Below are 14,467 nucleotides of genomic sequence, written 5' to 3'. Positions count from 1 at the left end.
ATGCCAAGAATATATAGAGTATGTTTTTAACTCTTTCACCGAGCCTCAAAACTCTTTCACCGAAGTATATATAGAGTACGTGTTTAACTTTTTCACCGAGCCTCAGAACACTTTCACCGAAGAATATATGCGAAGAATATATAGAGTAAGAATATATGCCAAGAATATATAGAGTATGTTTTTAACTCTTTCACCGAGCCTCAGAACACTTTCACCGAAGAATATATGCCAAGAATATATAGAGTATGTTTTTAACTCTTTCACCGAGCCTCAGAACACTTTCACCGAAGAATATATAGAGTACGTGTTTAAATTTTTCACCGAGCCTCAGAACACTTTCACCGAAGAATATATGTGAAGAATATATGTGAAGAATATATAGAGTAAGAATATATGCCAAGAATATATAGAGTATGCTTTTAACTCTTTCACCGAACCTCAGAACACTTTCACCGAAGCATATATAGAGTACGTGTTTAACTTTGTCAATTATAAATAAATGACAAAAATAATTAGTTAATTTTCAAATAAATAAATATAAATAATAATAAAAAATCTTAGTATTAAAGTATAGATAAATAGAAAAAAAAAATCAAAAATAAATTAATAATAATGGATTAAAGACCAAATTGAATGCCTTAAACCATACCTACCAAGTATAATAATATAGTTATCTTTAATTTAATGATAATAACCTGACCACGATAACAAAAACAACCCACGATAATTGTCCTTAATATTAAATTATATATTTATAATAAATCGTACCGGTTCTCATTAAATTAAAAATAGAAGATAGGTACAGGCAGGGGTTAAATTTGACGGGTGACCCTACCCGTCAAGGAATTTTTTTATGACGTTTTTATTTTTAAACTGCCCATCATATGACTTTTAAAATGTATTTGTACAAGTTTCATCTGTGCTCTGTGAACTGGTTTGTTAAGAATAAAATCAAGCATAGCATATTTTTTTAATGGATTATTTATTTATTTTTAAACTGCTTCAAAGAACCTTTCACAATTAATTTATAAATTGAACCAGGCTAAAGTTGACTGGGCTGCCCCGTGGAATAGTAAAGAGCTTGAACTATGTAAATGTTCAAAAAGTAGATACAATATCACCATGTACAGAAATTAAATTTTGGACAGTTTCACCAAAAGAGGTAATTGTCAAAACACCACTATTACAAACATAAAAATAAAAGTAAAAACTTTAAATATTTAAGGTTCTCCTTTCTTTAGCATCTTTCCAGATGTCAAATACCCTATCCCATGCCACCATCGATGAATCAAGCCCTGTTAGAGACACCTGCATCAAGGCATCCAATGCAACTAATGATAGCTTTGTTCTTCGGACATCCTTTATTATGTTTTGTCTTGAGAATCCTCTCTCACAAGCAACTGTACTTGCAGGAATAGTAAGTATCACCTGCCATAATTTTGACATGTGAGGAAAATTTGTATGCAACCCTGTAACATAAAAAATCCTCCATGCATCTTTCATGGATGATCCCTCGCAATTAACACGAAGAGTGTCAACAAATGGATGCAACTCTTTCAAACAAGCATCAAAATCAAATGTAGTTTTGTTTTCTTCACTTTGATAATAAGGATGTTGCAAGTGTTGAAAAATCTTTTCGAGCCAACGCTTTGAATTTCGTTCTCTGCCATGAACATCCTCTAAATAATGGCAAGGGCTAAACAATTTTGCTGAGTTGAAAAATGCAAGATCAGGGAATCTTGTGTTCAAATTCTCTACGAGAGCTTGAACATAATCTTTTGCAAGTTGTTTGCAACTTTCTATTGAACCTTCAATACACGGTTTCCATGATTGTTTTTGTATATCAACACAATCAACATATGCATGTGGAATTGCTACAAATCGTAATTCATGCTTGTGAACAAGCCCTTCCTTATCACAAATTTCTAGAAAGCCAAATTTAGAAGCATCTATAAATTTAGATAAATAACATGTGCCATCTGCAAATGTGTCGCTTCTTAAAAACCACCTTTTCAAAGTGTTTACCGTGACATCTATGGCTGCCCCTAAAGAGCTGACATCAATGTACTCTTCTTGGAATTGCTTGTTCAACTTGTTTAATTCACACATTATATCTGCAAGCATATGTAAACAAAATTGCACTGAAAAGATTCTTGCCTTATCATACCATGAGTCTTTTCTTTCATTTTTCCACAATGTTAATATGGGAGGCATAAGTGCAACAAGTCTTTCAATGACCTGTCCGCTTGAAAGCCATCTAACTCCATGGATTTGAAGAGTTTGAAGAGTTTCAAGTTGCATAAGTTCCTGTAGAGCAATAAGTTGACTATTTCTTTTCGTAGAATTTTGCAGCCAAGAATATACCTTATTTGCTAATTTCTCAACAAATAATAATTCAGGTATTTTTTTTGAAGCATCTGATGCAGCTAAGGCTTCACGATGAGCAATGCAATGAACACCTACAAGATTAGGTACATCTTTCTTCAAGAAAGTGATAAAACCATTTTCATTACCAACCATTGAAGAAGCGCCATCTGTGGAAACTCTTATCAATCTTTCTATTGAAAGGCCCCTTGATGCCATTAAATGTTTGATTGCATCATAAGTTGTTTTCCCTCTTCCATCGCAAACATTTATGAGCTTTAAAAACTGTGAAATTGGAGGACCCAATCCTTTTGAGTTTAAAAACGTGGCATAAACCACAAGATGTTTTTCTAAACTACGGTCTGTACTTTCATCTAACATCAATGAAAGAAAAGGGCTATCTAGCATTTTGGAAGTTTGTAGCTCTTCAAGGTACTGAGATATAGCAAAAAGGAATTCTTTGCAGCCATGTGATTTGTATATGACGTGTACTCTTTGTTCTTTGGCATATTTGGCATGTGTAAAGACATTGTAAGCAAACAAAGAGATTCATATTTTGAAAGTGGTAGATCCTCTTGAACCATCCAATATACTAATTTCATAGTAGTGATGACTCTTTCTTTGTTCATATCATCAATGCATGCAATGTGTTCTGTAATAGACTTCGCCTTCTTCTCATTTCCACATATCCACTTTGCCTGTGAGAGTTTATGAATGCTTGAATTAGCATGAACAATTATAGAATCATGTTGCAATGTAGAGCAACCAGTCCCAATTCCCCATGGCCCCATTGCCTTATGCATTTCACAATATATGCATTTCATAACTGTTTTTCCTTCATGCTTTGCCTCTCTCAACCACTTATATTTAGTTTTCCACTGATCATGAAACTCTCTTTTTACTTTTATTTTTCTTTTCTTTTGGGTGTTAGGTTCTCTGTGGTGAAATTCTTCATCACTTTTTTCATTATGCTCCAAGATATCATATTCTTCATTATGCCCCAAGACATCTAAATCTTCATTTAGATCAAAATCATGATCTTCTTTATCACGCAATGAAGCTTGAGATGTATTAGACCATCTAAAAAAAAAATTGATAGAAAGTTGATTCCCTTTTTCTGAAGACATTTTTGATATATAATACCTATATAATAAAAATAAAGTATTTAGTATATATGAATTTCATTTCATCAACTAAAACCGTATTAAAAAAATAATCTTGCACAGGTATGCTGCTAAAAATCCCAAACGCTAAAAATAAATCTAAATAAATCATTTAATAAAATTATAAAAATACATCTTTAACAAATTCAATTAACTAATCCAACAAATGAAATTTTACAACAAAAATCCAAAACTAAACAATATAACAAAGTTGTTATCAAAAATGATATAACAAACTTTCACATGAAAATATTCATCTTAGTTGTTTCTTCTTATCCATCTCTCCTTTATCCCAGTTTTTATATGTAAATATTCATCGTCAGAAGACATGCAATGTGCATACCCCCATTTCATTTTCAAATGAAGATATCCATATTCGAGAGGATATACATAGCAGAACCCAACACAAAATCTTTCATAAAAATAAAGAGAGTTCCCTACAGCTCCCACTGTCAAGAGCACAGGGACGCTGGAACTCGTAATCAGAAAAAGAAAAACAAAAGAATTCAAAATACCTGATTCATGATGCACAGTCTACAGATCAGCGGGGTGCTGGCCGACATGGACGTTCGAAAGACCTATCTACCATAACCCAATTCTCCCACCAATTTACACGCAGACAAGCAGCAAAGATGACTCTGAGAGTCTGAGTCACAACTTATAGGCTACAACACGCTGCACATCACAGATTCACAACTTACAAGTGATGGGCATACTGGCGAGTACACTGAGATAAAATCAATTCGAGGAAACAACGCAACAAAGGACATTTTCAAGGATCAAGAGCAGAAATTGAGCAGTGCGACAACGCAACCCAACAACGGACATTTTCAAGGCTCGACAAGAACAGTAATTAAGCAATTCGGGAAAGCAATGCAACAATGGACATTTTGAAGGCTCAAGAGCAGTAATTGCCTACTCGATAACTGAAAACAATATTTCGACGAGCCTGTGTGCCCTGTGCACAATTTGACCATTTCTTCCAATTCATTATTAACGCCGATTGATGAATTTGAATGCGAACATTCTTTGTAAATTTTGAAGTATGCAATTACTTGCTCGGGGGAGGAGAAGAATAAAACAAATGGGTTGTTCAGCTACACAATGGCTTTAACTCCACCAAAGATACATACAAAAAGGACTTAAATAATTCTTTAAATCTAGAAGAAACATGTTCCAAAATTATATAACAAAATACAGAAAAGCCTTAAACTGCTGAAAGAACATCTGAGAACATTGGAAAGAACGTTGTGTTACCTGCTCGATGATAACGAGAAGATTATCGACCACTGGGCGTAAGGTTCGATTCCTAGGGATTACACCAAAATGGAATTTCGAAAAGAAACGCCCTACTGCATATTTCGAGAATCGAGAGCTCTGAGCATTAATTGCCGACTCACCGCGTTAAACATCCCCTTTGTCATCCAACAATTCCTCTTGGATAGTCAAATCCTATCTTATCGGTTTTGTTGCCCTTAGTTCGACTATGCCTCTTTGACCACACAAGACCTCTTTTTCTATCATACTCAAATTTAACATATTCTATGACAGTAAAGGGAGAGGCAACTTCTTATGATACTAACTAAAATAAGTTTCCAACTAACAGTGAAAAAACACAGTTGAACTCTAGAAATAATGCACGGTAAGAACGGAGCAAAAATAAAGTATGCATAGTGAAACCCAAAAATAAACTATGCACACTGAGCCCAACAAAAAATACTTTGGTTTATATATTTATGAAGGAGAATGCATTACAAAACACCAACAAAAAATACTTTGGTTTATATATTTATGAAGGAGAATGCATTACAAAACACAAACGGGAGGCTTCGACTCCATTCACCACAGTAAGCTGAAAATTTTACGGAGACTTACTCCTCTATTTTCACACAGTAAAAGACTGGTTTTACACAATAGAACAAAATATTCAGGCGCCCACCGATTTTTGCTCCCCAATTCTTGCTCCAGACAGTCGAACATCAAGCTGCTTCAAACTAAAAACTATATGACACGCCATCGATGGATTTGACTGAAGACACGACGAGTATTAAATGGAATTAAGGGCACATAGACACATAAATTACTTTTTCTGAACTTTCAGGTGTTGTGCATTACATACATATCCTGGACCCTTGAGTGTCTGCCGCATTGGGGATTCGGCCGCGGACAGTCGTGACTCGGATTCATTAATGGAATCTGATAAGTATTAACTTTTACAGGTGGTAAGTTTGTAGCATATTTAATGTAAAATCTGCACCGCAAATCCGATCACTGTTACACTTTAAACTATATTAAAAATGCCATAGGTTATAAACTTATATATATATAATATAAAAAAAAATTAAAATTTTTAATTTTTAAACATGTCCATCAATATGATGGTTTTGAAAATGAATGACAAGTTGCCTATAACGTGGAGGTTTTAAATTAAAATCGTATTTCACTGAGAAAATTGCGAAATACAAGCATACCGGTGTCAAATTTAACCCCCAGTCGTACAGGATTCTCTTCGGTGGACTGAAAACTACATTGTACGGGCCTTCAATATTTATTTTCTATCACTGCAGAGACTTCGACTTGGACTTTACTAATATTTCCGATTCGTCGAGTGAGTCCAGTCAGTCACATGATAAAGATGAGGAGCTTCGAAAGTTTGAAGAATTTATAATAGTTTTCAATTCTGGCATACCAAGGGGTACAGAGCTCGACAGTGGGCACTCATAAAGCGTCATTTTGGGTGAGCCATTCCTGAATCCGGCGAAGCAACACACGCAGAGTTTTTATTAGTTTTTTGAGTGGTTTATTAGTTTTTGGAGTGGTTTAATGAGGGTGAGGAATTTAAAAAAAAATTGTAGAGGCAGTATTTGAATCGTATTTTGTATTTTGTAAGGTGGAAATAGTGAAAATGGATTCAGCACCATTAAAAACCTCCAAAAACACTTAAAATTTTAAAGTTTAACGATTATAACTTGAATTTACAAAAATCCTTGTAAAATTTTCTTTAAATATACCCTAAATTTCCATAACATTAATTTTCATGAATTTGCCGATGCATCACAGTTTGAGTTACCGTCGATTTATTTATTTTCATATTCTATTTTTAACATGGTTTCATTGATTCTGGGTAGTCCCTATACGTTATTTATCCAAACTGACCACATTAAATCCATGGGAAACTTGCAAACATGCTCTATGCATCTGCTGATTAAGCGTACGATATCAGTGCAGAGTAAATTAGAATTTTGAGAGGCACTGATATTGGCAAATCCTTGCACCGTAGGTTTTCCATTCTCCATTGGCCATGACAATCCTCCACGGGAAAGTCTCATGGTCGACTCTCCTCGTGAGAGAAACTATTAAACTATCTTATGGAATGGCACTTCTATTCAGTCGCAGATTTGCGAGGCACAAATTATTCTACATGCCACCACAGTGTCAACTATACAAAAGGCAGTAAGCTTGAGGAAAATCTGAATACAGTGATGAATACGCTTATTAAAGACACGGCCCAGAAAAGGTTTAACACTTCTGAGTATGGCCGAAGTCCTAACCAAATATATGGCCTCCTACAATGTCGGGGAGATACAACACTCGACCAGTGCTACAGTTGTTCACAACAAGCAAACATTACTCTTCGACAAAGTTGTGGTAATGCAGCCGGAGGTTTAATTTGGTTTGATTACTGTTTTTTACGTTATGAGAACTATAGTTTCTTCGGACAATTGCCTACCACTGATGGATGGTATCTTAACAATGGAATAAATATTACTCCTAGTCCCGATGCCTCTCATTTGATGAGGCTGTTCGTAACCTATTGAACAAGTTGAAAGCTGAAGCAGTGTCTGGATCTAAATTATATGCTTCTGGAATGAGTAATGACTACTTGGGTCGAGACATATACGGTTTGGTCCAGTGCACCAGAGATATGTCTGTTGACAACTGCACATCATGTCTGTCAGAAACAATAAATAATATTCTTCAAGTGTCCGCTGGAACGAAAGGATCCCGTTATTTTATGGGAGGCTGCATAGTTCGCTGCGAAATGTATATATTCTTTACTTCAAACCCTGCGAATACACCGGTGCCGCATGACAACATGTCTTCAAAAAGGTAAGCCATCATTTTAGGTGTTACTGGCCGCTTGCTTGTAGTGTTATTATTGGTGTGCGTATTTGCAACTGGAAGGAGATTGAAGTCGGCAGTTCGAAATAGATATGAAGGTAATGCATCAATTATTTGGTTGGGTCCAGCAAGTCTTTATGTACACATAGAATGCGTCCTTACAATTTATTTGCTCTGTTGCAATATTGTTAAAGTTTAGTTTTTAAAACCGGTTTTTCACATAAATCCTCTTCGAGAAAACTGCCAAGTGATTGCAAGAGCAAGTTATACACATTCAATTTTTGCACCTATATTTTTCACATTTAGCTGTTTATCTTGGTTGTATAGGTCATGGACAAGTCGAGGAGGAGACATTAATCGATGAGGATCGGCAAATTGTGTTTACGATGGACACATTGATAACTGCTACGGATAATTTTCATGAGAATAATAAGCTTGGAGAAGGTGTATTTTGGCGCTGTATACAAGGTAATAGTGACGAAGAAATATTCTACTGGTTTATAAAATCCTTAATTATCATATTCGGCGGGGCTTCTCTCACGGCACCCTTAGACACTATCTTCATACGTATATTTTTGTTGAATCTTTTTAGGGAACGACTGAAAATGGAAAAGAAAAAGCTTTGAAGAAGCTGTCCTTACAATCTCTGCAAGGAAAGAAAGAATTTCTAAATGAAGTTAAACATGTGGCCAAAATTCAAGATAGGAATCTTGTGAACCTACTAGGCTGTTAATACAATATTACATTAATCACTGATTAAATGATTAAATAATGATTTTCTCGTGGACTTAACACTTGTGGTTAACGTTAAATCTTCGAATGATTCTAGACTTTGTTAAGGTGGCATTTATGACAGTCTTTAATATCAGCGTGCTGGTGGTACTTACCTTGGTTTGCGTTTCCCGTTCCCCGGTCTATGCCAAAACCCTTCTTCCCATCGTTACTCGATCATTTTTTCTCTCGGTTTCCTCTGTGTTGAGGGTTTGGTCTAGAAATTCTTATGCTGCAAATGTATGATATTAAGCTGCGATTCTCTGTGCGTCGTTCATGGACTACTCTGCCTGTGAATGTGGCACCTGCGTTTATCTGGGTGACTTGTGGGCTCGGCTCCTTGAGCACAGGGTGATGACTCTGCTCGTTTGCATAGAGAAATAGTCACAGTATGTCCTATTCAGTTGTTTGGCTTGTTCTCACTTCACTGTTATTGTTCTTTAATGGTTATCTGACTGATTTAGAGTTGATTCATGTTGTGCATGCTACAGGTCACGTCTACAGTGGCCTCCTTCTGTTCGCGATTTCGCTGAGGGAACTTAACTCTCCATGATTTTTTTCTTCTCCTTATCTTACGCTAGTTCTAACGATCTTGGCTCCTCCGTCTCAGGTTGTCACTGTGGCTCGTGACTTCTGGTTTTGCTTTCTCCTTGCGTGGCCAATACTCCAGGTAATTTCTTCCCTTAATGTAGTGACAATTCTCTACCCTTCGTTTATTTTTGTTAGTTGACAGTTTGCTAATAGTCTTGCCCTGTTTTGGTTGTGCAAGTTGGGGTTTGGTTCGTGGGCGTGTTTGGTATGAACGCCACGTTCCTTGTTCCGATAGGCTCTGCCACTATCTCTACTTACTTTCTTGTGCTTATTTTGTTTCGGTTTAATGGGATTGAGTCCCGGTATTTCTTTGTTAATATGCCTCTGTTGTCGCTATGTGACCTGGGCTGTTGGCACAAACCCTCATTTGACTCTGTGAAATTTTGTAATGTTACAATGATTTTGAAAGATTGCCTGGAGGTTGTTCGCAACTCTCTTCTAGGGTTCCACTGGTTAATTTGATTTGATAAATGTTCGTTGTATACAATCAAATATGTTTATGTATATCTTTCTGGAACTGAAACCCCCGTCTAGGGTTTTAATGGCTAACTCAACTCTTTAACTGTTAGTTGGCTATCTCCACACCCTCTGTCAGATGTATGCGAATATATATATATATATATATATATATATATATATATATATATATATATATATATATATATATATTTGTTGTGGAATGAAAAGAAATCACAATGTTTTAGTTTATGTCTGTTACCTCTATTCTGAGGTTTTATTACCAGCGTTCACATACTCGCCTTTGCTCGAACTGTTTGTAATTTTTCTTGTCTGTTTTGGTTGTGGTCTCTTCGTGGATTACCAACTTTCGTTCTGGAAACTGGCGTGCAACCCTTGTTGTCTGCGTGTTGTTCTTTTAGAAAAGAAAATAAATGAAATAGTCTGCATGCACCATGTCTGCTATTCTGGTTGTTCAATGATTAGGAAAACAATAAAGAAATATTATAATGGCTGTTACAGATGGATTCGAATGAATAAAAATTGTCTACTCTGCTTTTTATTACTTATGCTCGTATGCTGAACCTTCAGAATGATTTACAATCTTCTATTTGTAAATTTTGTCCACAGTTATATGAATTGTGCGTAATTACTTTTTAGTTTCTATTCTATTAGTTATACAACTGTGTATGCATTCGGTTCTTCTTGCATTGCAAGATTTTACATTTGACATGTTTGTCTTTTATTTTCTAAAATGAAAGAAATAGTAATAAAACTATTGTTTATTAAAGACATACAAGACAATGACCCTAACTGACTAGACTGTTCCCTAACTGATATTGAAATTAAAAATAAACAGATTCCTACATTCTACTTTGACTATTTAAACATAAAGAAACCAATCACTGATAAAACTTTCCACCTTGGCAGAGACCAACTCCCGGTCATGGTGCCCTTAGTTGGATGCTCCTGCATCAGGCTCCCGGGGTAAAAAGAAATCATGACTCCGGTCCATAAGCTTCTCGACTGAAGACCCTGCCTGCTCTATCTGCCTGGCATCAAGCCATAAACTGTCCTCAATAGGACGGTTCTTCCATTTGACTAGATATTGTAGATACTCCTTCCGCCGAGTTCGTTTGGCCACCTGAGTGTCGAGGTTCTCTCGATCTCGGGAGGTTAAACGTAAGGCATTTGTTTCATCCAAGTTTCACTTCCATCTTGGGTGTCCCGTGTAGGCCGTGTGGTTCTGTCTTCTTCTTCTGGATCAGCAGTGTAGGGAAACAGGTCTGCCACATTAAAGATGGGCGAAATGCTTATCTCTGGTGGCAATTGTATTTCATAGGCATTCGCTGAAAATTTCCGGAGGACTTTGCAGGGACCTATCTTCTTGTACTTCAGCTTGTTGTATGCACCTCTAAGGAAATGTTCCTTGTGCAAATGTGCGAGGAATTCATCCCCTACATTAAACTGCACTTCTCTCCGTTTCAAATCTGCTTGTTGCTTGTACTTTTGACTGTTGTCCTGCAATTTAATTTTCACCTGCTCATGCAAATCTTTCATCGCGTTAGCGAAATCATCCCCATCAACACTTCGCCTTTCTTGCTATCCTAGATCTCGCAACTCATGCACTCTGTGAGGATGCATGCCATACAAAATCTGAAAAGGACTACAACCCATGCTACGAATAGGCAAGTTGTTATAAGCGAACTCTGCCTGGGCAAGTACTCGATCCCACATCTGGGAATTCTCACCAATCAAGATTTGTAGCAGGTTCCCTATACTTCTGTTTACCACCTCTGTTTTCCCGTCGGTCTACGGGTGATAAGCAGAGCTATAACTCAACTACGTGTCTATCTTCTTCTACAAGGTTCGCCAAAAGTTCCCTATAAACTTCATGTCTCTGTCAGAAAGAATAGACTTACGCAAACCATGTAGCCTGACAATCTCTGTAAAGAACAAGTGGGCCACGTGAGTGGCATTGCTGGTTTTTCTGCAAAGGATGAAATGCGCCATCTTCGAAAACCGGTCACTACCATCATCGAGTCATAACCCCACTGTGTCCTTGGTAGACCCAAGATGAAGTCCACGCTGACTGAGTCCCACGGTCTACTTGGAATAGGCAATGGTGTGTAAAGTCCCGTGTTTTCACTGTGTCCTTTTGCCAACTGACACACTTTACATCTGGTCACAAATCTCTGTACATCCCTTCGCATTTTTGGCCAAAAGTAAAAATGGTTGAGTTGCTCTAATGTGTTGTCTATGCTGAAATGTCCGGCTAGACCTCCACTATGCTTCTCTCGAATGATATTCTCTCTCATCAAGCTATCAGGAATGCATAACTGTCCTCCCCTAAACAACATCTTCTCTTACAAATTATAGTCCAACCATGGATTATTGTCTCTCACCAAAGGATTCTGGCATGCTTCATAAGCCTCCCTAAAATCTGCGTCAGTTTGATACAAATCTTTCAAGTGCTCAAAACCCAACACTTGTATAGTACTCTCCTGCAAGAGTAGGGCTCTTCTGCTCAATGCATCTGCCACCTTGTTGGCCTGCCCGCTGATGTGTTTCAACACAAAGGTGAAACTCTGCAAATATTCAACCCACTTAGCATGTTTGTGATTCAGCTTGTGCTGTTGCATCACATACTATAGTGCAGAATTATCCGAGAACAAAACAAATTCATTCCCCAGCAAATAGTGTCTCCAATGCTTCAGCACTTGGACGACAACATAGAATTCCTTGTCGTAGGATGAATACTTCTGCCTACTTTCATTCAACTTCTCGCTGAAAAATGCAACAGGTTTATCCTCCTGGTTAAGTAAAGCTCCAATAGTCGTACCACTTGCATCATAGTGAGCCTAAAAAATCTTTTTAAAATCTGGCAATCTCAGGATCGATCTCTATGTGATCTTCTTCTTTAGTAGCTGAAAACTCCTCTCTACTGCCTCGGTCCAACGAAAATGCTGACTTGCCTTTTTGATAGTGTCCAACATAGGTGCGCAGATTTCACTGAAATTTATTATAAATTTTCGATAAAAACTCGCGAGCCCATGAAAACTATGTACCTCAAATAAGCTTTTGGGGATGGCCAATTGATTATCGCTGCAATCTTCTCTGGATCCATCTTCAACTTGTTTTCTGCTATTACAAAGCCCAAATAAACTAATTCTTTTTACAAAAAAGTACACTTTTTCAGATTTATCAGCAGCTTATTCTGCTGCAATTTTTCCAGCACTTTTCGAACATGTCGAAAGTGTTCCTCCCTCGTCTTGCTGAAAATTAATATGTCGTCCAGATACACTATCACAAACTTCCCGATGTATTCTTTCAGCATTTCATTCATTAACCACATAAAGGTACTGGGTGCATTGCTCAATCTGAATGGCATTACGAGCCACTCATACAATCCCTCGTTAGTCTTGAAGGCTGTCTTCCACTCATCCCCTCTCGAATTCGAATCTGATGATACCCACTCTTTAAATCAATCTTAAAAAAATATGCTGCTCCGCTCAAGCAATCCATCATGTCGTCCATCCGTGGCAGTGGAAATCTGTACCGGATGGTGATCTTGTTGATGGCCCTCGAGTTTGTGCACGTCCACCATTCTCCTCCTTTCTTGGGAGCAAGAACTATTAGAATTGCGCAAGGGCTCAAACTCTCCCTTATCAAACCTTTGTCTAGCAATTCTTGCACCTGTTTTCTAATCTCCTTATTGTCTTTGGGGCTCATTCGATATGCTACCTTATTCGGAAAACTTGCTCCAGGTATAAAGTCAATATGATGACTTATGCTTCTTTTAGGGGGCAGTTTATCTGGCAAGTCATCCACCACTATATCACTAAATGCCTGCAACATCTGTTGGATTTCTGTGGGCAAATCTGACACCTCTATGTATAGCAGCACCATCTTTTCTCTTCTAACAATAGCATAGCTCACCTCACTATCTTCAACTTGTTTCAAATACTGCTTTCCACTCATTAGCAACACTCTTATCTCACTTGTTCCCACTGTCTCTTCCTCCTTGATGGGCTCAAGTGTGTGCTTGATCCCATCTTTGACAAACTTATAACAGTTTTTCTTCCTGTCATACTGCCATGGCCTGCCTAGCAGTATGTGACATACATCCATCGGCATTATGTCACAAATGACTTTATCCTTATATCTACCGATATGAAACTCCACTTCACATTGCTCATCTACCAGCAACTGATGGCCTTTTTGCAGCCATGATACCTTGTAAGGAGTGGGGTGTTTCAAACGCTTCAACCCTAACTTTTCCACCATCTTTGTGGCCACCAAATTATCTGTACTTCCACTATCAATAATAAGCTTATAACACTTACCGTGTGACTTATAAACTGTCTGAAACAAAGCTTTCCGCTGAGTTTTTTCAGCTGTTTCCTTGGCTGGTTTCAGCAACACCTTGTTCAAAACTAAGGCTTCCCCTGTTTCTGGCACATTTTCTGCTTCTTGGGGAGGTGCCTCTGCTTCTTCTGGTTGTGTGACATACGCACCCCTCTATCCAGCTTGTTCCACCTCAGGACACTCAAAAGATCTGTGCCCCCACTTGTGACATTTGTAACATTGATAACTAGCTCCTTTGCCTCGGCCATTTCCCTTGCCTCACTGATATGGCCTACCACCTCTCGTGTTGTCACCTTTCTCTGTTGTTCCGAAAGCTTTGGAACTACTGCCTTCTTCATTACTGCCAGCAGTTCGCCCTCTGCCATAAGACTGTCCTCTTCCTCTGTCGGTTCCCTGTCCTCTCCTAGCATTTTTTTTTCTGGCGATCTTCTCCTCTACTTTCGTAGCACTTTGATATGCTTCTTCGATGTTTTTCGGAGAAATAATGTTGATTTCATCTAATATTTCTAACCTTAAGCCATTTACATACCTGGCTGTTTTCTTTGGGGTGTCCTCTGTAAAACCGGCCCTTAAATTCACTCAGTAAAACTCTTCAGTGTATTGCCTTACTGTCATCCCTTTCTGCTTCAGAT

General features: G+C 37.6%; 1 protein-coding gene across 1 annotated transcript; it reads right to left on the bottom strand.

Annotated features, from left to right (window-relative positions):
* Positions 1-1,212: 1,212 nt before the first annotated feature.
* LOC149198424 (uncharacterized) lies at positions 1,213-3,155 on the bottom strand. Its single transcript, XM_089400292.1, has 3 exons — positions 2,958-3,155; positions 2,365-2,799; positions 1,213-1,428 (listed from the first exon to the last, which is right to left on the bottom strand). Exons 1-3 carry the CDS (start codon positions 3,153-3,155, stop codon positions 1,213-1,215), a joined length of 849 nt encoding a protein of 282 aa, XP_089256418.1.
* Positions 3,156-14,467: the final 11,312 nt, after the last annotated feature.

This window comes from Pinus tabuliformis, chromosome 2_1 (genome assembly GCF_031772625.1).
Source record: "Pinus tabuliformis cultivar Carrire ecotype Pingquan chromosome 2_1, CPIR1, whole genome shotgun sequence".
NCBI lineage: Eukaryota > Viridiplantae > Streptophyta > Pinopsida > Pinales > Pinaceae > Pinus > Pinus tabuliformis.
Note: the sequence above shows the minus strand (reverse complement) of the source record. Positions and strands in the feature narration are given on the sequence as shown.

Coding starts and splice junctions, on each gene's coding strand:
- LOC149198424 (XM_089400292.1), bottom strand. CDS start 3,155: ATGGGGCCATGGGGAATTGGGACTGGTTGCTCTACATTGCAACATGAT. Junction 2,800..2,957: donor TCATCACTACTATGAAATTA/GTATATTGGATG, acceptor GCTATATCTCAG/TACCTTGAAGAGCTACAAAC. Junction 1,429..2,364: donor TTGAGAAATTAGCAAATAAG/GTATATTCTTGG, acceptor AAATTATGGCAG/GTGATACTTACTATTCCTGC.